The 27,176-nt window shown below is 39.2% G+C and overlaps 1 protein-coding gene across 1 annotated transcript; it reads left to right on the top strand.

Annotated features, from left to right (window-relative positions):
• The first annotated feature begins 1,307 nt into the window (after positions 1 to 1,307).
• ophn1 (oligophrenin 1) lies at positions 1,308 to 21,929 on the top strand. Its single transcript, XM_083986612.1, has 24 exons — positions 1,308 to 1,803; positions 3,413 to 3,508; positions 3,958 to 4,019; positions 4,737 to 4,808; positions 6,332 to 6,433; positions 6,537 to 6,647; positions 6,827 to 6,931; positions 7,036 to 7,165; positions 7,266 to 7,366; positions 7,900 to 7,991; positions 9,124 to 9,202; positions 12,374 to 12,407; positions 12,572 to 12,634; positions 13,263 to 13,337; positions 14,278 to 14,362; positions 14,775 to 14,833; positions 15,622 to 15,727; positions 15,885 to 16,044; positions 16,151 to 16,298; positions 17,123 to 17,431; positions 18,358 to 18,502; positions 19,259 to 19,309; positions 20,174 to 20,222; positions 20,314 to 21,929. The coding sequence occupies exons 1-24, from the start codon at positions 1,650 to 1,652 to the stop codon at positions 20,317 to 20,319; spliced, it is 2,394 nt and encodes a 797-aa protein (XP_083842738.1). The 5' UTR covers positions 1,308 to 1,649; the 3' UTR covers positions 20,320 to 21,929.
• The last annotated feature ends 5,247 nt before the right edge of the window (positions 21,930 to 27,176 follow it).

The raw sequence follows: 27,176 nt of genomic DNA, 5'->3' as shown, positions 1-27,176 counted from the left end.
AACAAGAAATCAAATAATCTTCAAGTCGGTTTTCACACAAGTTTATTTTGTTATTTTCTTTTATAGCTTTTGTTTCAGTCTTCCTATCGTTTAGACTGCCTGTGCAGTACATTCATGTCATAGTTATTAAATATCAATGCAGTAACACACCCAGTCACAGACAGGTATGTCCAGTTTCATTCTCACGGTAAGACAGTCCACTCATCATGTGCCTGTGTGTAGGTGTGTGAATGTGTGTGTGTTTCATACGTGTCTGCTTCCAGTTTACTTGGATTATACAAGGATTAAAATATAATGCTGGCTGCACCTACTCCCTAGAGGGGTAACTCTTAGCTGCCTGGTGCAACAGAGCCTGATCCACTGGTCAATGGGGCAGTTGCTCATGGCACCTCAGTGGTAGCCTAATATCCCTAAATGTGCCCAGTCTTCATAAATGAAAATAAATGCAATAACGTTATTGTGAGTCTCTCTATTGTGTTATCTGCAAAAATAACACTAATAAAATCATAATACATGAGTAAATTCAACTAATGTGTAATAAATTGAAAGAAATCTTCAGCACATCCTTCCACTTACATGTTTTCTGTCACTATCAATGTGCAGCAGAACTGGATTGTATATTTTGAAAATGGGCAAATATATTGAAAAACCTGCATTCAAGAACCAAAACCCTGTAAAAATGTGATCCCTAAAAACCAACCACTCTCCTCATCAGTGGTTGCCTATAACTTTAAACTGTTCAACAACAAAAAAAAAAGCATTGTCACTGTGTTTTATATTTAATCATTTTCTAAAGGGTCAAGGGGGCGAAAAGCTTGAAATTTCAGAAAAATGTACAACATTTTGTGCAACAGAAATACATCTATTTTTTTCCTTTCAGGATTATGTTAAGATCATTTGGGTCCCAGTCGTTATCACCCATTTGTTTTGTGTGAAGTGTCAAGATTTCCGACACCACTTGAAAGCGCTATTGTTATCACAAACAGTGCCGCGGCCCCTTTAAGAGCCGCCTGGGTGTGGGGAGGGGGAGTTTTTTTGTGAGGCTGTAGCCAGTTGGTTACGTCCAGTTTAGCTGCTTTGTTACGCTCTTTTCAGAGACGTGTAGTCAGAAAATGTGTACAATTATATTTTAATGAAAGAAACCTTTTGTATAATATGTATACAGTAGTTTTATAATGTGCTGTTAACTTTATAAACCAACAAACGAGGTCAAAGCGAGGTGAAGGACAGACGGAGGTGTGAAGGAAGTGAACAGGTTTTCGGAATGGGACGCGTCCCAAAGGGATTCTAGCCGCTCTCCTAATCACGACACCGCAACAAGGAAAAAGTGGAAAAGCAGAGCCAGGACCCAGTGAAATTAGAGTTTAAACAGCACGTCAAACGAGTAAAAGAAGGAAGTGAATCTCTACTGTGCTTCTCCTCTGTTTACTTCACTTCATATCGGAGTCAGCGGCGGCCGCAGGCTCCCACGGACACCATGGTTTGTGCTGCTCCGAGGAACAGATGTGTGTGTGGAGCAGCAGCAGCAGCAGCAGCAGTGACCAGACGAGCGTAGGCTGCGTGTCTCACTATTTAAAACAAACCCTCAGTGTTATAGTTGTAGTAGTAGCTAGTAGCAAATTGTGTGAAACAAGTCATCCGAGCAGAAGATGGGCCACCCTCCCCTGGAGTTCAGTGACTGCTACCTGGACAGCCCGGAGTTCAGAGAGACGCTCAAGTGTTATGAGATAGAGCTGGACAGGACGAGCAAGTTTCTCAAAGAGCTGATAAAAGATGGCAACAGTGTCATCAATGCAATCAACGGTAAGTTCACTCACAGCTCATCTTGTCTGGTTTATTTGTTATTTGGCACGAGATAAAGTGGGTATAAAATAAACACAGTGGTGAGGTGGTGGGAGCAGAGCAGCATCAGTGGGGCCTTTATGCAGGATCAATGTGGGAGAGGCTCATTTAGGGAGGTGCTGCTGCTGCTGCTATAGTCCTCCCCTGGGATTAGACCATAATAACAGGCTGCTTTGAGAGAGGTGGTCGTGATGCAGATGTGCAGGACAACAAACAGCTGTGCAGGTGTGAGGATGTTGCCTGTCATCCTCATCATCATCATCATCTCTGTCTGCTGGCTGCAGTGTAGAGTATTATGGATCAGAGCCAGTGGCAGCTCACACAAACTGTACATGTGTGTATTTGGGTCAGTGTGGCACCAATGAGGGCGAACACTGTTTGTTTTGTGTGGCCAAGTTACTGTCCATTCTGCTGTCAAAATCACCAACGACCAGCTTTTCACCTCGGGGACAGAAACTGTCATTGTGGACACTGTCGTCTGCGCTGCACACACAGTGGTGGAGGTCCTACATTCAATCCAGATAATAGCCATAGGTCACGAGGGTTTATTGTTGGGGGGAACTCCACTAAGACATATTCATAGTCATAGTCACTTTTTATTTATATATAGCCTACTTTTTACATTTTTTATTTTTATCTCAGTCAGTGCATGGTGACCAGGCCTCAGAGCTCGTGTATTTATGAGTTAACAGCAAAATCTTTATTTTTAGAAAACACAGAGTCCAAAAACACAATGTGCTGATGGAAAAAAAAAAAAACACGAAACTGATGGAAAGACTGGAAAGAGTTCCTCCATTACTAAAAGATGGATTTAAGGAGAGATTTAAAAATATGAGTCGAAGATTTCCAACGTGAAGATCCTGAGGCAGACTGCTCTGTTCATCTGACAGAGTCTGTTTTGTTTTTAGTAATAAAAGCCAGACGTCGCAGGGGTAATATATTGCAGTGGCCACACACTGGCTGCTGCTGTGCTGCCGAATCCTGATTCCTGACCATGGATGTCATTCACACTGCAGATTTTCCTACCAGAGATAAATAAAAATCGCAGTAATGATAATAATAATAATCCTGGACAGTGGACACCTCAATATATCAGAGTTGAGTCGAACGTAGAGAAATATTTATATGTCGTGTAAATGCAGTTATGACCGAGGCTTTGGGGCCCCATTCAGAAATGTTAAGAAGTATTCATGCACAATAACTCTTTTTTTCCCCCACCGATACCAATAACCATTAACTTCCTGCTTCTCATGCTGATACTGATAACTGATAACGTTTTTAATAGTTTATATTGACACCTGAAGTTAAGAAGGGCTAAGATGCAGTGAGTAAAGATGGATTTCACATCATAGCTCTGCCTTTGACTTAACACAGTAATATAACCGACATCACAACTTAAACGGACTGAAAATGAGCAAAATCAAGGCAATGTTGGCTAGTTATAACAATGGCTAAATTGTCATTATTGGACTGTGTATTTATTGGCTGATAATTATCAGTCAATATTGGGCCGATAGTTATCGTGCATCCGTATTAAAAAGACTAAATCTCTTTTTTGCTTTGCTCCCAGGTTATTCTGTGGCGGTGCAGAAGTTTTCTCAGACACTCAGCATGTTCCAGTTCGACTTCATCGGTGACTCCCTGACAGATGATGAGATCAACATCGGTGAGATAACACAGACACGCTGCTGAACAACACACACTAAACAAACCCCACAGAAGTTGCAGCACATCCAGATATCTTGTTCCAGCAGGTTCATCTGTTTACAATTGCTGTACGGAGATCAGCAGTCGCGGAGCAGAGATACCTGGAATGTGTTATTATAAAGTTGAAAGTGTTTCACATCAGAGAGGGTAGCTGTTACAAACAGACTTTCCTACTTGACCTCAGGGGGAGGAACCGTTCTGGCAGCTGTGTGGTAATTCCTCACGACTTGAATGTGAAGAATCAGGAGGTTTTGGGGAAAACTGAAACTGCTGCATCAAAAAATAGCTGGAAATATAATCATCACTCACTCGTCATTAAAAAAAATGCCTTGTGGTGCTGTTTTAATTGTTCAGACACTTTAGTTGGAAACGTGCTAAGTCATTCTTCTTCTTCTCCTCTCTCCCCAGCTCAGTCCTTTCAGGAGTTCGCTGGTCTCCTGCAGGAAGTGGAGCATGACAGGATGATGCTGGTGTGTTATCAATTTCCTCCATGCATCCTCTTTGACCCCTCGTTATATATTTGACACCATATTAACGTTTCATTTTCATTTTTTGTAATGGGACTCTGTTTATCCATGAACATAGAACATAGAAAATTGTTGTAAAGACGCCAGATTTATTTCCATCTGTAGTCTTGTCTTCTTCACTACACTCATTAATCAAATTAAAGGCAAATATTTTGACAGGTACAATGTTATACTCTATTTCTGTTACCGACACCAGTAGATTTTCCATTTGTCTGTGTTAGAATTTAAATATATCACAAAACACAACCATGCACCGATCGATACTGTCTTGTAAATGTGGACACCCGTCAGGAGGAGTGCAGGTTGTTAATTTGCTACCAGTTCCCCTCTTGGTTTCTTTTTTGTTGGGTTCCACGTCACCTTTATCAGCCGCTTTATCACTTCTGCTTATCTTATTATGCACACACTGTTACAATGAGAATAATGCTGATGTTACACTTGAGCACTGATTGCATCGCATTAGGGGCAGCACTTCCTGTTAGACCAGGAATACTGGATAAAAAACAATCAGTTTTTAAAACCAGAGGTCATCTGGTCAACTGTGTTTGTCCTGCTTAAGATTTGCTCATTCTTCTCGTGTGACCTTAATGTCACATAATATATCTATCTACAAACAAACTGTTTTTAATGAGACTTTGCTCTTCCTGTTTACCTGTCCAGGGTCAGAACGCCTCCAACCTGCTCATCAAGCCGCTGGAGAAGTTCAGAAAAGAGCAGATAGGAGTAACAAAAGTGAGTGTTTTATGAAAGTATGATATGTCTCATTAATGTGCATAATATTTTACTGTCCTGCTCCAGTGGTTCATGGTGACTGTTTGATCACTGAAGCAGCTATATGGGACTTGCACGCGTCTTCCTGAGCTGCTTGCACAGACCGAACAGGATGTTATAAGCTACTTCCCCAAATCTATTTCTGAAAATATGTGTGAAGTACCCACCTGTTTAAGAACAATAATATGCAATAGTCTTCTTCCTCTTTAAGCATTTAATGTTTAAACCAGAGCAGTTCTGCTTAACAACATCAGGAAACTCAGAGGGGTGGCACCTTGATTATTTGACATGATACCAGGACTTCTCTCTGACTGTGACTCTGATGATGAGAAGAGTTTGTTACACGCTGCTATTTGTTTCTCAGATAGAAGTGAAATACAGTATAAGTTATTTATGTCTTAGATGTTTTGTAAAATGGATTCATAAATCTTAAAAAGAGTTGCTCTGGCGTTCAACTCATGTCAAATGTCTTGATTGTTCCAGGAACTAAATGTAACAAAACACTGAGCAGCTCAACCAGATGCTGGCAGCTCTTCACATTTTAACATCTGTTAATTTCAACACAATAATGTGCTGGCTGAGAAAATCAAGGTTTTCAATAGGCTAACAAGAACCGTGTCCTAAAAGTAATGTGAGAGGAAATTATTCTGAAAAGAAAAGTAACCAGCAGTGAAATAGCACAAAACACTATTTTTATCACACTCTTTTTCAGAATAGCTGAGCTACTTCTCTAATGTATTAATTAAATGCCCTCTCAGCTTTTGGTTGCATGGCCACAAATGATCAAACTAGACTGTTAAATCCTCTGGGTTGATAGATATCAGCTCATAGTGCAGATATAGATCATTATATGCACACAGTTTGCACCTGTGGTCAATTTGTTTTTTTAGAGAAGTAAATACAACCCAAGCTGTGAACACATGAACCTAAAAATACATTAAAAAAAGAAACAGCAGTTTCAAACGAAGTTTGAACCTAATTCTAAGGAAATACTTTTGCACTTTTGTTGCAGCTAAAGGTCTTTCTTCTTTTGATTTAGGTATTTTCACCCATTTCCCATTAATATTGAAGAAGATACCACTGCACATACATACATAAATACACACATACCGGTACATGTGAGAATCTATGCATCTATGCAACCTGTGGTTAGAGCTACATGTAGTGTGTTGTGCATATAAAAACAGAGATTCACAGAAACAGTGGGTGGAAATGCATTAAGATTTCTGGAGCGTAAAGTTGTTTTGTGTTGTGTGTATGCCATAACTCGTTGACTGAAAATAATTTTAAGGAATCCTCATAAAAATGCATATTGTAATACTGTATAAATCAAAGCGTTGATGGAGATGAGCTTGTCCTTATAAGCTGTATGTTTTTTTCAGTGTATAGTCATATGTACTGTATATACAGTATAATCACAATGTTTTACTATAAGACTATAAGACTCTTCAAACTTCCTAATGATTAACACTTCTGTCTTGCAGGAAAAAAGAAAGAAGTTCGAGAAAGAGAGTGAGAAATATTACTCGCAGTTAGACAAACACCTGAATCTTTCTGCCAAGAAGAAAGAGAGTCAACTCCAAGAGGTTGGGTGAAGCAGAGCCACTATTTAGCATCGCTCATCTAGAGAAATGTAGAACTGAGATTCATGGTTTTACTTTATTTCCTTTTTTCTAAATCCCACGACAGGCCGATGAACTCTTGGACAAAGAGCGGGTAAACTTCTACGAATCGTCGGTGGAGTACGTCTACCAGATCCACCAGGTGCAGGACAAGAAGAAGTTTGATGTGGTGGAGCCTGTAAGTTCCGACTGCGGCCTCCCACTCTTCCTCTTTGATATCACACACACCCAACAATAGAACGAGGAAACCAGGAGGAAATACAATTACATTACAGACATTCATCCATTCTTTATGACGACGGCTCCTTTGTTCTTAACCGCAGTCTTAAGTATAGATTTCATTCTTTGCTTGGACAGGTGCTGGCGTTTCTTCACAGCGTTTTAACGCTCAATAACCTGACAGTGGAGATGACTCAGGACTTCATGCCTTATAAGCAGGAACTGCAGCTCAGCTTGCAGAACGTAAGTGGTGTAACCGGCCCCATGAATGATGCCATTAGTACGATTTAATGTCTTTTAATTGGACGTCTGTAAGTTTCTAAAGTGCTGTCTGCTTTTGCCTGCAGACAAGAAACCACTATGAGAGCACCCGAGAGGAGATGGAGGAGCTGATGAAACGAATGAAACAACCATCCCAGATCTGCAGGATGCACAATTATCTGCCAATGGAGGGTTATCTGTACTGTCAGGAGAAGTGTAAGTTCACTACAGGTTTTACACAGAAGTTTGTTCCTCCAACAGGTGAACTCTGACCAGACTCATCGTGGTTTTTAAATCTTTTTTTTTCTCCCCTCAGGGGCTTTGGGGGTCTCGTGGGTCAAATATTACTGCAAGTATCATAAGGAGGGGAGACAGCTGCTCATGGTGCCATGTGAACAGAGACCAACAAACAAACAGGTGCTTACTGAAAAGAAATGTCTTTATTTCCTCACATCTACAAAAGCAGAGGTCTTCAACAGGGCGTCCTGCAGGGGGGGGGGGGTCGCAACATTTTTGGTTGATTAGAGAATTTAATTTAATTTCCACATTAATGTTACAAATAAAAACGTCGATTTGAAAAGTTTGTGATTATCATGCAATTGACACACATTGTTGATATTGGCATTGGTATCAGTGAACAAGGTACGGCCCCCTACTCACTGAACCTGCACATGTTTAATATTTGAACATGTGTATTATTTAAGTAGCTTAGTAGTGAATGCACAATAACAAGGTATGTTTATACATGACTCTAGGCCCAGTTTAATATAAAACACATTTTTATACAGTATATATAGTTGGGGTCCCTGCTCCATCCCTCCATCAGTTTGGGGGTCCCTGGCCTGTACTAAACTTTAGCCTCAGGCATCTGTGCATCTGTAATTCTCCACCATCATTGCTGCCGTCTCACACACCGACCACTTTTCTAACTTTCTCTCCTCGCCCTGCAGGGCCCGACGCAGCTGACACTCAAGTCCTGCATCCGCCGGAAGACGGAGTCCATAGACAAGCGCTTTTGCTTCGACGTGGAAACCAGCGAGAGGTGAGCGCAAATAACAAAAAATCCGAGGAGCTGTGAGATGAGGCAACACGACACGACAGCCCTGGGGGATAAACAGGTTCAGGCGGCGAGGTGAACAGGTGGTTTGCAAGGACAGAGTGTGAGGGCTAAATGGACCGTAGCCCAAACAATCCCTGAGCTGCGTGCGCACGCTGCAAACAGATGGCAGACGCAGTGATCTGAGGGGAAGGAACACAACAGGCTCATATTTATACAAGCAGGGCCATTCAGTACCAAATGCATTTTAATAGACACTTTCTGTCGTAATCGAGGCAATCCTTGGAACATCAACGGGGTGTTTTTTAAAGGTTTAAAAGCTGTGTGAATTATGCACCTATCTGAATGTTGAGCGACTAATTTGTGCCAATGTGTGAACTGAACAACAGCTTAATGACCAGACAACTGGTTGATAAACTCAAGGTGGCCTCATGTTGTCGGTTCAGGAGGTTGAAAACAAGCGTCCACCCACCTGAATGTCTCTGCTGTGCTCGGCCTGATCCTGACCATTGACCTTAGAGCAAGCAAGTTACCAGTCATCTCTCTCCCTTACTTCTGCTTCTCCTCATATGATCTGTTTGCTATGTAAAAATGTCCACATTCAGGTTCCCTGCTATCAATATCAGGGTTATACACACACAGAAGTTGTTTTGCATAGGTTTTTACAGATATATTATATTTTTATGTGTTGATCATTGGAGTTGGTAGAAAAAGTGCTTTAAATTCATACCACAGTTGTTTTAGTGAACAATTAATTTAATAGCCCACAAGCTGAGATGTTTGGCGCCAGGTTTTGTTGCTTCTCCAGCAGACAGATTGCGACAATGGGTTTTCATCATCTCCTCACGCTTGTCTTATTTATCTCCATTTCCTCCTCCCGTCATCACCACACACGATTGAATCAGTTTCTTCAAAGACACTTTTGATTCCTTCATTTTGCAACTTTTTTGTCTTTTGGTCCACTGTAATAATTATCTTGAGAAACGTGTTTGATGATCCATGACCTGCATGAGCTTTAGAAACATCTGAGGACTCTGAGAGTGGTTGTCTAATGTACAGACTTCCTCTGACTGAAAATGTCAACCTCTTTAATGCCGTTTTGTGTATGTTTCCATAGAAACACTCCAGTCACTTTCCAGGCTCTTTCGGAGGGCGACAGGAAGTTATGGATGGAGGCCATGGATGGAAAAGAGCCTGTGAGTTTATTTATCATCTCATTGAGGATTATTTCTCCTCTGTTTAGTGAAAATGGCTTTTGAACTGTGTTAAAATGAAAAACTTTTGGTAGATAGTTGAGTCTGTAAATCTTTTGGGTACAAAGCTTCAGTTTTTATTGTCAAGATTTGTAAGTTGCAGCTAATTGGGTTTCACCAGATGAAATCTTCACTCTTTTATCTTCACAAAAGGAGAGAGAGAGAGAGAAAAGTGGAACAAACAAGAGTTGTGTGTTATTTTTAAATGGTATTCAGAAAAATATAAGGTAACACTTCATAATAAGTACACGCTATTAAGCGTTAGTTAAAGCAGAAGTAAGCGATCCGGTCGTTTTGGCTAATGCTGCGTTCCCGGCAGGCTTTTCAAACCGTAAATTACAGCTTCAAGTCACAACTTACGATTTTGTAGCGATCCAGGCAACCCACTCGTGTTTTTCCGACCTGTTTTACCTGTGAAAGTCACTATAACGGCCACTCGTAACTTCCGACCCGTGAACTCGTACCAGATCGAACTAGTATGACTTCACAGGTCGGAAAAACACGAGTTACGGGCTGCCTTGAACGCACCATAACAGTCCTCGTCCCTACGTCACCACATTCACGCGCATCCCTTGGCTGCACACACAGCCCTGCATGCCGTTCTCTCTCCTCATTGGATAAAAACTGTAGGATACGAGAAAAGTTTTCTCCTCGGCTCAGAGCAGAGCAGAGTGACTGACAGACCCGTGTTTCGGTCCAAACACTCCATGTAAGTGATTGCTGTCGGAAGATATAACTATTTAAGACTTATATTAACACAAATATATCACTTACTTCTGCTTTAAGCATTAAATACTGAATTCATCATTTATAACACATAAATACTTATTAGTATGTAGTTTATAAACACAGTTAAAAATGTTTTGCTCATCATTGATAAGCACTAACTACTGTATTTATAAACTACATACTAATGAGTATGTATTAGTAGTTATAAATGAAGTATTCAGTATTTATTATTTGCTTAAATAATGATTAATATTGTGTACTTATTATAAAGTGTTACAAAATATAATCTATAAAATCCATTGGCTCTCATTTTACAGCAGTTAACTGATTTTGTCACTCTGTCTGACTCTATTACAGAAGAGTGAGAGACTGTAGGAAGCTTGTTAGGCGCTTTAATCCATCAGTGTGATGGATTAATGTTGGCACCTGGTTATTCCTGGTAGCATCGTACAGCAGGGCTGTGTTGGCTCTCTAAATAATGTTTAACCCTGAGTAGAAACCAAGCCATTTTTACTAGTCTGTCAAAACCTTCTGCTCCCGTGATCTGTGTCGACACTGAGCGGTTTTGAAGCAGCAAAGTGCTGACTTGCTTTAGCAGCAACATTTTAGTTAATTCCTCTTTTGGTTGTTGCTCTAAAAACAGTTTTGCTTTGAGTTTTGCGCTCTTTGCAGTCGTAGTCAGATCTCCTTCATATCTGACGCTTTAACGGTGGTTGTCGTGTGAATTGTGGACGAAACATATAAACCACCGCTGCCAGAGGATGTGAAAATAACAGAAGCACACTTTTCAGTGCCCTCTTCCTGTGCAACTTCCTTAACGACTTCTGTTAATCGTGGAAATTTCATAATAGCTTTTCCACCAACCTTTGCCTGGATGCTCTGAAAACCCTGAGCGCTGCACAACCTCGTCCCTCAGAGTCTCTTGAGCTTTCAGTGTAGACGATGTTCCCTTATGATAACATCGTCTCCCACAGCAACTCCGTCAACTTAATTGCACTTAAAGGAGACTTTGGCCATGGGAATGGCTGCTATAGTGCTGAACTCTGCATCTTTATGACCTATGACATATCGCAAACTTCCTCACAGTGTAAGGGAAAATGAACAGTTGATTAGTCGGTCAATTTAAGTAATCAGGAAATGTTTTGATCGTTTCTTTATTGTAGATTAACTGTCAAGTCATTTTCCAGGCAGCAATATTACTGTAATATTCCCTGGTCCCTGCTTCTCAAATGACCTTAAAGTTTAGAGGATTTGCTGCAGACGACAACACTCAAGGCTCAAGTGAATTCTAACTGTCATTTTTCACAGTTTATTGACAAAACAACTTATCAATTAATCAAGAAATGTATCTGCACCTTATTCAATAGTAAAAATAGCTCTTACTTGGAGATCTTTCAGACACATTTTTGGTTTTGTGCAAATTCAAACATCGTCAGGAGCTGGCTGCCTCCTGACACCGGGCAGCCAGCAGATCCATTACAGTCCATAAGTCTGTTTTGGCAATTTAGTCGCATCTCTAAACCAAGAAGTGGTTGACATGCATGAACTTGTGAGCCAAAATGACAAATGTTATCCTACACTTTCAGATCATTTCATTTTCCGCTCAAATGTTTTGACACTGTTTGGCATCAAAATGTAGGACAGGGAGTGAAAGACTTGCATGTGTTGCTCTGTTTTCATTTCAACTGCAAAAAAAACATTCAAAAACTGGACAAACTGCAGTTATTCCTGTCTTTAACCTACTTTTATTATTGTTCCATCCGTAGATGAGATTTGTCAGTTCTGAAGCACGACACTTAACTCTTCCTTTTGAAATTCAATCCCAAGTTGCTTCAGTTTAGGTTTGTGAGAGTCAAAATAACATGACAGGGAATTAATTAAGTGGTTGTTGAATTTTTTTCTCAGGTCTAAATCAATAACAGGAAGTTACAGTGATACTTCACACTTCACCTGTCTGTTACAACAAACACTGGCCGAGGTGACGCATCCAGCTCCTCAGCTCTGACGTTCATTAGTAAGAGAGGCCAGAGGGTTGTTTTGAGGACAGATTTGTTTAAATGATTTGGCTGTTGATGCAGGAATCTTTACTGTTTTCATCATTGTCATTTTTATGGACTTTAAATCTGTTCATAACTTCGACTGGAAACTTGAAATTGGTGCTAATATTCCCCTCAGCTATCCTGGAAGCGGTTTCTGTGTCCTGGAAGTTGGTTTCAGGGAAGCATTTTCATGCTCTTGAACCATCATCAAGTCTCTTTAGCTTTTTTTTTTTTTTTCTCCTATCATCTTCAGTTTTGCAAAAAAAAAAACGGTGTTCATTCATCAGACTGTGGTAGATTTTTTCCACATGCTCTTCACTTTCCTTTTACATTTTTTTCATTTCAGATCTATCATTCCCCAATTCACAAGCAAGCAGAAAGTAAGTCAGTCCCCATCTATCTCTAAGTCTGTGGATGTGGACAGACGCAGTGATGTCTTTACATCTTGTGTCACTGAAAGCATCATTTATCATGTTTAAACAAGTATTGTCCGAAAATTACAGTTTGCAATTTAATCTTCTCATTGTGTTGTCTTGTTTCACAGTGGAGCTCAATGAAATTGGATTCAAGTTTGTTCGAAAGTGCATCAACTACATTGAAACAAAAGGTAAAAGGTCATAGATAAGCTGCCTGCAGTTAGTCAGTTAGTTTGCCTGAATGCCCTTAAGGGGGCGTAGTTGAGTCATAGCTTAGCTGCTGCTGGAGGCTGATCTCTGTAAAAAAAACCCAAAAAAAACATGTTTCATTACAATAGTAGTGAAATATTGTAGATTGTACGGAGTTTTAATCACCACAATTTTATCTCTAGGTTTATAAAGCATTTATGTCTAATTATCATTATCATTATTATTATAGAATGATTTTGGACCATTATTACTCTTCTTGATAGCTAAAACACAACATCTGTCCTATATTGAAGGCAGATGTTATGTTATAACTCTCCTGTCACTATATATTTCGCCACTCGTGTGATTCGTTTTACAGGAAATGGAACTAAGTACTCAAGCCATGAGCATGTAATTTGTCTCATGATCCAAGCGTGTGGCATTGTGCAGTCCCAAACTGAATAGTTAAATGAAGCGTTCATAAACAGGAAAGAACATCTGTATCTTAAGTATCTTAATTCAGGCTTGTGTAGACTCTGAAAAGAAGCATGTGGTACATTTCCACTGCTCTGTGTTTGTCCAGATTACACTCCCCTCTCTCTTACCTCCCCCTCTCTCTCCTCTTTCCAGGAGCGACACAAGAAGGAGTGTACAGAACAGTTGGCAGCAACATCCAAGTGCAGAAGCTTTTAAATGCCTTCTTTGGTAAGGAAATCGGCCTGTGAACGTGCACTACATCCGTTCATTCACTTTGCTTTCCTCAATGAGGGTTGACTACCTGAATCTACAGCATAACAGGTTCTGCAGCTTTTGTTTACCTCGGCTCTAAAGACAGACGGGGAAATATCAGCAGCAGGTCGCGCTTGGGTCACACCCAGTGCTGCTGCTGCACTGGAGCTTCTGCTTTCAAGTGGTTATCAACAACACTTCTATAATAAGAATGCAAGAAATGACAGTGCTTAATTTGCAGATCAGTGTTGTTTTGTACACTTCTTGCTCAGTACCATATTACAAAGTTAGCAATTAGCCCCAAGGAGGTCGATGGAGACCAAAAGCAGAGTTAAAAAAAAAAAAAAAAGAGCAAACAAACACTAACAAAAATCCAAACAAATGCTAAAACTGCTTCGGTTCTGCTGGATGTGTGAACAGGCAAATGTTTGTTATGTTGCCATATCAACCTAAAATATGGCAGCAATATGTCTGTGTTTTTACCTTTGCCTGTGTCTGCTGCTCCCAAGTGGCCAAAATAAGTTTGTTAATACATAGACATCCATAGAAATGTGTGGGAATTTACAGCAGATACATTTGACTCTTCACAGAATTGAAGATTTAAATAAGCAGTGACACCTTTGTCCCAGTGAGTCATGACAGGGTCACAGTGAATCAGCTTTTAGCTGTCACTCATCTGATTATTTACACATGTGATTTTCCTTTTGTGACAAAGTCAAAATATCCACTGAGAAGAATCCCTATACATGAATGTAGCTTTTAATTGTATTTACTTTAAACCCCATTTCTAATTCAATGTTAATGACTTCTTAGCTCCATGTTGCACATCTTCATCAGTCAAGGTGCTGATCTCAAGTGTTTTCAATTTTTTTGTAAAACATTTTTCACTTGTTTCCTCTGATTCGCTCTTTCATAGACCCGGCACACCCAGGAGATGTCGACCTGCACAGCAGCGACTGTGACATTAAAACCATTACAAGTGCATTAAAGTTTTATCTAAGGTGTGTACGTATGTGTGTGTTTGTGTGTGCAAGCAGAAGTCATACAATTAGTAAATACTTTGTTATTGATACACTGAATGTCTGTCACTGCATCTTTAAGATACATTTAAATGTAATTCTTATAATTAGATGCATCTCATTTAAAACTTTAAAGATCTCATCATTGTTCAGAGCTCTGATATTCTAAGGATTTATGTATTTTCCAAGAAAACAAGTGCATAAAACAAATAATTTGCTGTTATTAAAATTACAAATGCAGCCATGACAGAAGTTGTGCTCTCTAAGTGCTTTCTTGTGTCATCATGTAACAAGTGCAGTGCAGCTTTTTCGTTTTTCTCATGATTTGATGGGGTGAGTCATATTTCACTGTGGTCCTGTACTTGTGTTTACGAGCATCTTTATTTATCTGCAGGAGTCTGTCTGAACCTCTGATGACCTACAATCTACACAGAGACCTCATGTGCGCTGCAAGTAAGACATGTTTTGGAAATGATCCTGATCCCGTGCTCATGTCGACAAAGGTTGTGTCATTATCTCTGGCTCCTCTGTAAAGTCTTAGATGTAGATCTACCACAGAAATACAATTTCTTATATTGACGTAGAAGAATCCAACTAGTAACCCTCAAAATGTAAACGTTAACCAGCCCATGCTTTTGAAAAGATGTCTGGATGTCAGTGGATTCAGGAAGGTTACAAGTTGATTGTGCTTTTCCTGTAACAGGAAACTGATGCGAATTTTAGATTATGTTTTGAGATAATTTCTACAGTGGTTTATGAACTTGTCATGCACTTGCTTACACTTACTTTAACACCAGCAAGCACTGCCCTGAAAAGCCTTAAGACTTAAGACTCAGGGCATTAAAAGAGACATTGGTACATCGACACTGTGCAGACTGCAGGTTCACAAGGTCTACAGGCACTAAAGGACACTAAAGGAAATCTAAGCTGCCTGCTTGTTTTTCTCTGTCAGGCTACATCATTGTAAAAAGAGAGAAGACAATGAGTTTAATAGCATCAGCCTCATTCTGTCAGGATGTTACAGGTGGTCCTTTAGATGATCTGTGGCTTCAGTTTCATGGAAATACCGGATGTTAAACTAAACCAGAGTTGGTTTTATTAGTCTAATGTTAATGCAGTGTGTGTCTGTGCCCTGCAACATTCTGCATATTTTTTATACATATACTGTATGTGTATATACTATATATAAACTGTATTGTATTGTTTCTTAACACAATTTTTTATTTATGTTTTATCCACAGAGTCAGATAATCTGGACACTCGACTCAGTGAAGTTCATTCACTTACCTACAAGCTGCCAGAGAAGAGCCGGGAGATGCTGGAGATGCTTATTAAACACTTGGTCAAGTGAGTGCCAGCAGACTGACTATGTTTATTTACTGTGTGTACTGCTCCCTCTCTTTCTCTCTCTCTCTCTCTCTTTCTTCTCCATGTGAAATGACCTGAGCTAATGTGTCACTGCCTGTGCCGACAGTGTTGTTAACATTTTATCCATTTTATCCAGCGTGTGCAGTCACAGTGATGAGAACCTCATGACTCCTTCAAACATGGCCGTCATCTTCGGACCCACGCTGATGAGAGCGAAGGAGGAGACTGTGGCGGCCATGTTGGATATCAAGTTCCAAAACATAGTCGTCGAGATTCTGATCGAGGACTACAAGAAGGTGCAACCTGTTTCATGCTATTTCTGTGTGTTATTACATTTATTAGACACTGTCGTTGTGAGCGTTTGCAGCTGAAAATCTAGCAACCTTTCTCTCTTGATTGCAGATCTTCAGCAACATGCCAGAGGACAGCTCCGCCCCACCTGTCCCTCCTCCGCGGATCACCCCGAGAAAGCGGCAGCCCATCACAATCTCCAAGCGGCCACCTCGTGCTTTTCCAGCGCTTAGTCACGACAACTTCCAAAAAGCAGAGAGTAATTATTAGCCTTTCATGAGCCTGTTTGTCGTCATCATCCTCATGACTAATCCATCCCATCTGTGTGAATCATACAGTAGATTATATTTAACATGGTTCTTTAAAACTTTTTTGACAGATTTGTACCACAACACACCTACAGGGTCATTTCACATCACTTTCTGAAGTGTAGATAACATGCAATTTACTGTAGTGTGTCTTTCTGTAATATACTCCAAACTCTTATCACATATTCCTTAACATGAAATCAATAATTGATATCGTTATTTGCCTTCAAAATCCTGATGTGTTGATTTTTAGTCTCATCATTGAAAGAGAATTCCTCTTGTCCCTTTTTATTTCAAGTATAAATAAACTTATCTACTCTACTTTTATCTCACATTAGTCTTTTATTTAAATGCCTCCGGCTAAATCGTGTAATTTTCAATCTGTCTGAACCCCTCGTTAAGTGGGTGTGACTCCTCTCACACACTGTGGCAGAGACATTTGGGGAACCTGCATCTTTTCCTTTCAGTCTCAACTTACTCCTCAGTGTAGCCAAATAACTGGTCCTGTATAATTCATCCAAAGCTTGGTGTGAGTGTGCGTGCGAGTGTGTGTGGAATTCATTAACCAGTAATTTGTGTCATCTTAAATCAGTGCCGGCTCAGTGGTTGTTTTACCAGATTACATTGTATTGTTGTGTGTGACCTTTGGTGGATTTTTTTTCATGCACTTTAAATGTGTCTCTTTAATCTTGCACATCACACTCAGGCAGGAAGAACACCTCACATTCCTTGTCTCTCGTCACAACCTTGCATCCCTGTTGTTTCTTTGTAACAGATGGACAGGACAACAGCTCCGTTGCGGACGCTGACTCCTCAGTGAGCCCCGTCCCCCTGCAGAGGACCAAACCTTTGAGCTTTGCTCCGCAGGTGCCAAAAGAACCTCCTCCGAGACACGTGCTGATGCCCAGACCGTCGGTCCGTCAGGACAAACCCTCAGACTCTAACGCAGGGAAGATGGACGAGACGAAACAGAAGCCGGATTCCTCTACGGCTGCAAATGGGGAATCTGGAGTCTATGTGAGCAGAGTACCATCTTTCCAGAGCAGGAAGCCGCCTCTGAAGGGAACATCATCCAACAGAGAAGGTACAAGAAACCCTGTGTCTATGTAGCTGAAGATTCTTTAAATTATTGTTTATATGCTAATAAGTTTACCTGGAGCTCACCATAAAGGCGTAGCTATAGATTCATATCTAAGCTGTGACCCTTTACTACATGTTATCCTCTAACTTCTATGACACTCTTATAATGAAGGAAAAACACAAACCAAAAAACTTGAAAAAAAAACTCTTAAAAGTTAACAGGATTAAAATAAAATAAAATAAAGGCAAAGCTGTGATGTGTCAGTGCATCTTCATCTGCTTATTCTGCCAGTGTGAATATACGTTGCCACCCAGAAATCCTTCCTCTAGTCTGCTCCAATGATTTGTATTTGATTATTGCTGTTTGTTGTTCCAGTAATACAGTAATGTAGTAGCAGTCATCCAGCTGTGTTGCTCTTTTTGACCTGAGCTAAATCATGTCCAGCTGCTGAAGCAAAGTTACCTCTTGCGATTCTAAGTAATGAACCCAGTTTTCCCACGACTGAGTGTTATTTTTCAAACAAATTAAAGTTTTCAGCCTCATTTCATTTCACCTAAACAGTGTTCCTAAGAAGCTGGTTTAGTCAAACAGACAAGTAAACAGAGTGTGAGATATGCGTCTTATCAAGTTAAAGTCCCAGCCTTTCTCTTTATCACTGTATTGATTCTTCGGTTGTTACTTTGGATGTTGATATAGATCTTTTTAAACCCATTGCTTCGGTTTCACAGCTCACTCTCGCTGCTCTCATTAACCTTTCAGCAGCGTCTAGCAGGCAGCTGATTTCAGCAAAAAGGCTGTGATGAACCGTCACAGCGCTACTTGCTCAGCACCAAACAGCAGATGGAGAGTTACTGTAGGGACTCGCTGTTGAACAGTAGTGAGTTTTCACTGTCACATGAAGCTTTTGTCTTGTGTTTGTTTTCCAGGAGAGTCCGATGGTCTGACCAGAGTGAGGTCCACGGAGAAACCCGCTATTTGTCGACCCCCAGTCCGGCCTCCTGAGCCCCCCTGCAGAAACCCCGCTCCACAAAAGCCCCAAAGTGCACCCAGCGGTGAGACCACGCCCACGTCCTAGTGAGTGTTGTTTTTTTCCGTGATACTAAAGTCTGTTGTCTCTCTTTTGTTTTTTTAAGTTACTTTGGAGTATGCAGATGCTGAAGGGATCTAGAGGCCCAATAAATGTCCCACTGTTGAATTTGCTGTTTTAGTTTTTAAGGAACCTTGAACCAATCAGATTCCAGTATCTCAGAAGCAGACATGACGACACTCAAGTTTACGCCTGACTAAATTACTATTGGGAAGAAATGGAGTGTGATAAATGTGGGAGCTGATGTGACCGTTATTTATTAGATGTTATGTCAACATTATTAATGCTTATATCCAATACATTTATTATTAACAATGAATCAGATTTATAATTATCACCTGACACTGCAGCTCCACTAATCTGTACTGAGCAAAAACACACGTCAGCTACAGCTTGTTTTGCTTCCTCCAGTTGAACAAAAACATCTGGTTTATGTTATTGATTAACAAATGCAAAAATCAAAAGACAAACAACTTTCTTTGCTTCAAATCACAAGTGATTTAAGTCTATCAGTAGTTACCTGTTTATTTTTTCATAACAGAGCCGCTCTTGGCTCCTGTAGAGAAGTATCACATACATTTATCAGGAAACAAATGAATATGGAGAGTGAGTTTATAAAATCTAGTCGACTCCTGGAGCGTTTTTTTTTGTGTAGCCCTTTTTATACAAACAAATGACAAACACATGATGAGTTATATGTTTCTCTACAAAACCAACATGTTGGATTTCTTCTTTTTCTGCAGTGTTGCCTCTAAAACAAAGTTTTTTGAGAATGCCTCGAGACACGTTGGCAGGTATGTAACGGCCATTGTTTATGACTTTGCCCCAGTTTTTATGCTCTGTTGTGACTTTATTAACTCTCATCTACTGTTTACAAAATCATGTCTGATAAGTTTCTTGAACTTAAGAAGAGAACAAATGATTAGAAAGATATTAGTAATATCTGTGGACAATAACATCCGTTTATGTAAGCCACTAATTATTAATATTATTTTAAAAAAGTTAACTAGTGAACATTATATGACTCTTTGAAAGACATCTGCTCCTTTCTGGTTTGCTTCAGTGATCCACTTTCAGGGCCGTGCTGCCTTCACTGCACAGGCACATTAGGAATGTCTAAGTTTGTGGGAGTTTTATCAAAGACAGTGTAACTCTGTATTTAGTGAAATCTCTCTTGTCAGTCTTATATACAGTTTACAGCAGTGTGTCCAGAAGTGGGAGGGTGTGTAATCTCTGCTGAAGTGTGAAAGCTCATGTTTGGCCTTGAAACCAACGAAGCACAGTCTGTGACTTCAGTTAGCAGCACAGTTTTTTTTTTGTATTGTTTGTACAATTAGGTAAACATAGACCTGACATTTAGTCTGTCAATTATTACAGGTGGTTGTAAATTATAACAGATCAGTCAAAGCTTTTTTTTTTGTTCTAATTTGCATCAGAGTTGTACAGTTCATAAGGTATCTGTTGCTCAATTTGATGTTCCTTGAAACTGATAAGATACAGTGAGTGAAGATTTTAGTAGACCATCTGACACAGTGCATGCTGTGAGCTTAGGCCTTAAGGCAGATCATGGGGGTTCTGGTAGTTAAGAAGAAATAGTGCTGTAAACCACATAACATATTAGTTGTTTATTTATTTAATTCTTTATTCTTCTATTTTAGTCCACCAACCTCTCCAGTACCATCGCCAGTGACAAATGTAAAAAAAGAGGTGAGATTCACTATAATTTTGAACATAGTCAGTATTTTTTATGTTGGTTTAATACATTTTGTGACAGATCATCTGTGGTTTGTTTCTACAGAATTGAAATGAAGGACATTTCGACCACATCACGTGATTTCTGCATGTGCTGTTTGAAGCGCACCGAGCTGTAGGAGTCACCACAACTGAGCTCAGTCTATGCTGATCTTCTGTGATCGACCACGGAGACGACTCTCAATAGAAATGAATAAGAATCGTGTCTTCAACACGGAAACATGAGCTCGTTAGATAACAGGCTCAAAAATGTTTGATTATTATTCCAAAGTTGGGAGAGAGTGAAAATATGTTTTTTCATTCCGCAACAATCAAAACTTTTGTGAAACAATATTATAATGTTATGTCATTTTAAAGTGTTAAATGGTTTGAGTGACTCTTGACCAATTTTACATGTGAGATATAACTGTAACTGCTGAAATCAAGTGTTAAGAATGTAGGCAAGTTAAAACCCAGAGTGAAATAGATGTCCCAAAGAAGACTAAAGTAACTGACTCAGTTTAATCATGATTAATTTGGAAATATGACATATTAGTCTAAATATTGACTTCTACATGTTGTATCCATGTAAAGCAGAAAACTATTGTCTACTATTTTAGTAGATTCGCAGAAAGAAAACCAACTGTGAGAGACTTTATCTCAATATTTAAAAAAGACAGAATGTAAAAAAATAAATTAAAATAATCTTAATCTCTTTCAAGGAACTGGACAAAATAAATTAATATTAAGATACATCTCACAATGGAGGACTTATGTCTGTGAAAGCTATTTTAGTTAATATTCAATTATGTTTTAATATTAATTAATTCAGTAGAGACATAACTCGCCAATCAAACATAAGAAAACATTTTAAAAGGTATTAAAAAAAAGTATTAGTCAGTCTGTACTAATGTCAGTGTAGTTTGAATTTACACTGAAAATAAAGCTAGTGTTAGTTACATAGGAAGTTAAAAACAAAAACAGATAGTTTACACTAGTTTACATTCCTTCACTTCTTACCTCTTGTAGGTAGGTCAGGTTGTACAGTCCTTGAAGTTTGTTGCACCTCAGATGAATTGTTCAGTTTAAAAACAGGTCAATACTGTTAAGTGAATATAACACTCCATTTTTTTCTAATGTAGTTGTGCTTGAAATGGTGATTATGTTGGTTTTACACTTGTATTTTCAAATAACCTAACTTGCAAACTCTGGTTTCTTTCTGGTTTTCAAAAAAAGGTAAATAAACACAATGCATTTTGCATCTTGACCCGTGACTATTTTCAAAAGTGAGCTGTTAGTCAACTCTGTGTTACATGATGTTTCTGTTTTATCTTTCCTCAGTCTGCAAGTGAGCTGATGTTTGAAGTCGGGTTCAAGACTTCTGCTTCACATTTGTGCTAAATGAATGTTTTAGTGTAAGCGATTTCTCTCAGAACATTACAGTTTCTCTAAAAGATTAATCACATGTGAATGTGGCGTTAACAGGTCTCTAATAAAAGTGCCACTTAGCTTATCAAAGTGTAAAGTTGCTGAAATTTCAACTGTTATGTTTTGTACAAAGTGCAAGAGGAGCTGCAACCTGTAAGAAATTAATGCAGGGTGTTTCGTCGTGGTACTGCTTAATTTGGCAAAGTGATGTAATATGGCTGAATGACTGAGGCCTCTTTGTTCAGACTTGAGACAAAATGCTCCGTTATATTTCTGCCTACTGGCTTCACTTGACATTCATTGGTGAATCAGTGGAAGTGGTTGATTTACCAGTCAGATAAAAAAAGCATTCAAATTTAATTTGGTTTAGTTGCAATGTCTGTGACAGCCAACACTACTGTGACAAAGTAAATGGCTTGTTGTTATTCATTTGTCACATGTTTTGAATGCAGATATGAGCTATTGGTGGCAATGTGACGTGCAAAACTGGATGCAAAAGAAGCCTTATTATGCAAAAAATAAAGAGTAATTTTCTAGATTGATGGGTGTTGACTTGTATATTTGTTTCAGTGGTTAAAAATATATCTCATAGGTAAATTGTGAACACTGGACTAGTTTGAACCTGTGGGAACATGCTCCAATGTCATTGATGTCATTTTAGCTAAGTTTGCATGCTATTTGCCAATGACACAGTTATGGAAATGTATGGGCGTTTGGTGCCAGCAGAGAAATAAGGGGCTTCTTCCTGTGCAGACCATGAATTTTCTGATAATTCAGCCTGGAGCAGAGTGTATGATGGCCCAACAGATCATCATTGCCATCACCTAGAGCTGCATGACATGAGAATAGCTAAAAATAAAAATAAAGTGTTTGCCCCTAGAGCTGCATAACATGAGAATAGCTAAAAATAAAAATAAAGTGTTTGCCCTTTCCCTCCAGTCGATCCCCCATGATCGTAATCAATCTTCCCCTGACTGATGTGGTCTTATCCTCTGGTCTATCCCGCCGGAGCAAAACTGGTCTGGTCATGTGGCTCCATGTGGCTCCAGGTTTTTGACTTTACTGTTTCAGCAGTATGAAACCAAAATGTTTTTAAAAGATAAACAGTTTACAGTCTCTTAAAAACTGCTGGGTTGAGCTGTTGATAAATTAATGATTAATTATTAATCATTGGTTGCCAAGTTTGTCCCCCAACATATCTGTATCTTTTTAACAGATTAATTGATCTAAAAAAAGAGAGAAGAAGTCATTTTCATCAGTAAACTACAAAAATACAAAATGGTGCAAAGCAAATGTAATTTAAAATGTTGATATTAAATGTTTAATTGCTCTAAATCAGACAAATACTTGTTAATAATGTATATTAAACTTACAACCACCCCCTCCAATCATGGTACAACCCATCATAGCATAAAGGAGGGAAATGTTTGGCCGCCACTCCCTGTCATGGACGCCATCCTCCATCTTTGTTCACCCCCTGGAGTCCAAGGTGAGTCTGGACTGATCAAATTAAATCAACAAACAATATAAAGATAACTGCATATTTTAACAATTTGGCGCTAGTTATTGTGACAAAACACAACCACAAACCACAATTTGTCAAAAGTCTTTCAGCTGTAGTTTACACAAGCACCATTAGCTCCCCACCTGTGGACATAACAACATCATCAACAATCCTCCTACAACATGGCTAACATAGCTGCTAACCACAGGGCACCACAAAACTAGCACAGCGCTCTTTAAAACAGGGTCAGCAACTGTTAGCTTTTGTCCTGAGATAAATTAAATATTAAATAAATAACAAGCTAAGCAGTGCAGAAATGTAAAGTAGATTGTAAGGCTGCTGTACTTCTACAATTTGGACAAAGGTAACAAGGTTCATTTGTTATTTTTGACATTTCAAGGATAGCATGGGCTGCTAACCATTGAGCATTAGAAGGCTAGTATTAGCTGCTAACCCATGGATATGCTAGGTACAGTAGCATGAGCTGTTAACTTCTGGGCAGCTTAAGTTAGTTCACTTTTTCCACACAAAATATTATTTATTTTAGTTTTGATTTTATTGTGTAAAAACATCCATTGAACATGTTTTTCATTTAATTACAAATAAATGCATACATAAATGTGCCCAGCAAGAGTGAAATTGCAGTAGTAGCCTAATTGATGACAATGTCTCATAACCGGTTTGAAATGATAACTTTGCAGCTGCAGTTGACCCACAGTACCTGGAGCATGTACGTGTCTTTTGGTTTCACAATGCACAGTCTTTTCTCCACCATCCTAGGTTGTGTTACTGTGTTGTATTATTCCTAGCTTCCCTCTGCCTGGAGCTGCTCTCTTCTCGTCACTGTGTGTACCTCCATTCTTGCAGCTGATGTCCTTCACACAACCTACAGTAATGTTGGCAAACTAATTCAGTCCTCGTGAATGTGAAAAATCTGGCACATTGGTATTCATTGTCAACCACGCTAAATCAAATGCTTAAATGCCTTTGCAACTTGTTGTCCCACTTTAAGATTCCTGCTATTATAATATGCCACACAATCAACGCTGGGGCTCAAAAGACAGATAATGTTAGGCCTACCTGTCATATGATAACATTTAAATGCATTATCTAATCCTATGTATTATTCTGTGATTATTTAGTTTCTGGAGGTGAGTGTGCTGAGTGCGGAGGTCCTGCCATCCCTGTGTCACGTCCATCTACACGACAGGAGGAAGTCTTCTTTTGGTCCACCACTGAGGAGTATTGTCACACAGCCTGTAAGTTTGACTTTTGTTTTTATATTTCTAAAAAGGTGGACATTTGTATTGCCTGATAGACTAGATAAAGCAGAAACCCATAAATGATGAAACTCAACTGTAAATGTAAAAGCAAACCAGTGAAAAAAGAAAAACAACAGAAAGAACTACATGCAAAGAACAAAAAGAAAAACACCGCACCTGAAATCAGTTGTTCTGTTTTTCCAGTTGTGGATCATTCTGTCTTTCATGGTTCACTTCTTTTATTGTCAGTTCAGTGATCTATTTCTCCATTTACGTTCACAGTTTGATTTTCTCATTTATTTGTTTTACATTTACAGGTTGTTATTCTTTGCTTTCAAACATTTTGGCTGTAAATTACCCTCAAAGATAAGTAGATAACCCTCCAGTAATTATTGCATTGCAGTAGCCAAAGTGGCTAAAGTGGTCTGGTGTTTTATCTACAGCTTCTGTAATTAGCACCTGACAAGGTTCGTCATGTCTTTTGAAATCATGAATAGGAGCTTCCAACTCCTGCCTGGCAGTTTTTCTAGCATATGGTGTGTTGTGTACTGTATGTAATATTAGATACTGTATACATTGTCATGGATAATATTTGGTAAGATCTTTGCTAATCTATCATTCATGACTTAAGTTATGATTAATTTTAATTACAGTTGATTGAACTAATATGTCTGAATTGAGAAGAAATATTTGCGTGGTACATTGTTCATGGGAAAGCGCAATTTCTTTGTGCAGACGTTTTTAAATGTTGCATAAAACAATTAGAGCACCACCCATTCCTGAAGCAAAATTGTTAATAGCAACTTAAAATTCATACGTCTATGGTCCTTATCTCTTTTTGCTCCAGTGGTGAGCATTTCAGATGCCCCTACACATTCCAGCGTTCACTCCCTGAGGCATTTCTCTTCACCTCTGCCTCTCTCACACCACCGGCTTGTATCTCAGTTTCTCCCGACAATACCAGCCTCTGCTGTGGTGGATAGTTGGCCCAAATCAGGGACCTGCAGAGGAAATTCCCTGGTCGATTTCATGCCAATTCATTATGGCCTCGAGCTTCAGTGAATTATATGCAGCCAAATGCAAGACTCTCAAATAGAGGAGCACACACAAGGACAAAGGAATGTGTGTTCTCACTGCAACAAGCATGGTGTTTGCTGGATATCCAGACTGATTAGTGCAGAAGTGCTCCACTACTTTGGAAATTTCACAAACTGATATTTGACTTGACTACTTAGTTTTTTACTTTTCCATTAACAGCTCTGTGGTACAGTTGCGGTACATTTCTTGATCTGTTACTCCAGCTGTTAAAAACCAGTAAAATGTAGATGAACATCAGGGTGGCCTAAGTGTTTTGACGTATTTCCAAGTTAAATATGCCCACCTCCCTGGCTGTCATGGCAAGTTATGTTTTTATTAAGTATCTTTATTTATTGCTTGAGCTTTCCTGCCTCCAAAAAACAAAAACGTCCCGATTTTCAGAGTCAGAATTATTTTAATTGCTTTCAAAAGATGATGCAGCTTTACACCTTTGAAAAACATATTGAAAAACACACAGCAGGTCACAAAAGGTATAAATCATACAAGAGATGCCTTTAAAAGTCAAGTGTCCGGACACCACAACAGACATTAAACAAATCAATATATACAGTCACTGTCTCATGTACAAAGAACCAGGTTAAGATGCAGTACACTGGGCACATACCAGCCGTTGTCCATCGACATCATACAAACACTGTAATCTACTGTGATTGATTAAATCATTGCAGTATTAAAAATGTACAGGGACATCGACAGTATATGGCTCATTGAGATGGGCAATCCACTGATAATGCTTTCAATTTCCCCCTGTGTAATGCATAATAAAGCTAAACAGCATTAAAAAAAACACATTACAACATTATTTAAAACAAACATTCATTTCAAGGAGTAGCAAAATGTTATGTGGCAGTCTTACAATATAGTGCATTCAGGAAATGTAAGAAAGCTTGATAGATATTTGAATGTTCCAAACTTAAAACACTTGATACTTAGTTTTGCACGTGAAAAATGTGGCTTCCAGTCGTGTCATAATCAGACTTTTGTTTGGTTTCAGTTAAACACTGAGCTGCTGCTTCTCAAATGACAGCTGACACGTTTATTCAAGTCTCAGGGCTGTAATTAGTTGTCATAGTGGGGGTCAAGTCTCATGGACCGACCTGTAATTATACACAGAAACTGGATTCCCTTTTCTCCCCATTTTTTCACATAGCAACCATTATAGAATAGAAAAAGACAATATGAGGACATGAACACATCAACTTGTTCAGACGAAGTAAAATACTCTACACGCTACACTAAACTTGAACTTGAAATAAACGACTCAACTTATTACTGTACACTGTACAACAAATTGTTATCATGCCCTCTGATAGGTGTCCCGTGCAGTGAACAGTGATGACACCATCAGCATACAACAAACAGGTAATTGGAGGGATACATGGATGTCCATGCACTGCTTTCTGTGAAGCTCAAAGTTACACATACAGTTATACAAAACGCATGATGCATGCATCTGCAAGCTTGTAAAAGAACAATGCGGAATGTGCCTCAGACATTAGTGTGAAGCTTTGTGTGTTTTGGATTGTAAGTGGGCGGCTGTGGCTCAGAAGGTACAGTGGGTCGTCCACTAATCAGAGTGTTGGTGGTTTGATCCCTGGCTCCTCCAGTTCACATGTCAAAATGATACTGAACCCCAAA

This window comes from Trachurus trachurus (assembly GCF_905171665.1).
Source record: "Trachurus trachurus genome assembly, chromosome: 14".
Lineage (NCBI taxonomy): Eukaryota > Metazoa > Chordata > Actinopteri > Carangiformes > Carangidae > Trachurus > Trachurus trachurus.
Note: the sequence above shows the minus strand (reverse complement) of the source record. Positions and strands in the feature narration are given on the sequence as shown.

Coding starts and splice junctions, on each gene's coding strand:
- ophn1 (XM_083986612.1), top strand. CDS start 1,650: ATGGGCCACCCTCCCCTGGAGTTCAGTGACTGCTACCTGGACAGCCCG. Junction 15,728..15,884: donor CTTATTAAACACTTGGTCAA/GTGAGTGCCAGC, acceptor CATTTTATCCAG/CGTGTGCAGTCACAGTGATG. Junction 16,045..16,150: donor TGATCGAGGACTACAAGAAG/GTGCAACCTGTT, acceptor TCTTGATTGCAG/ATCTTCAGCAACATGCCAGA.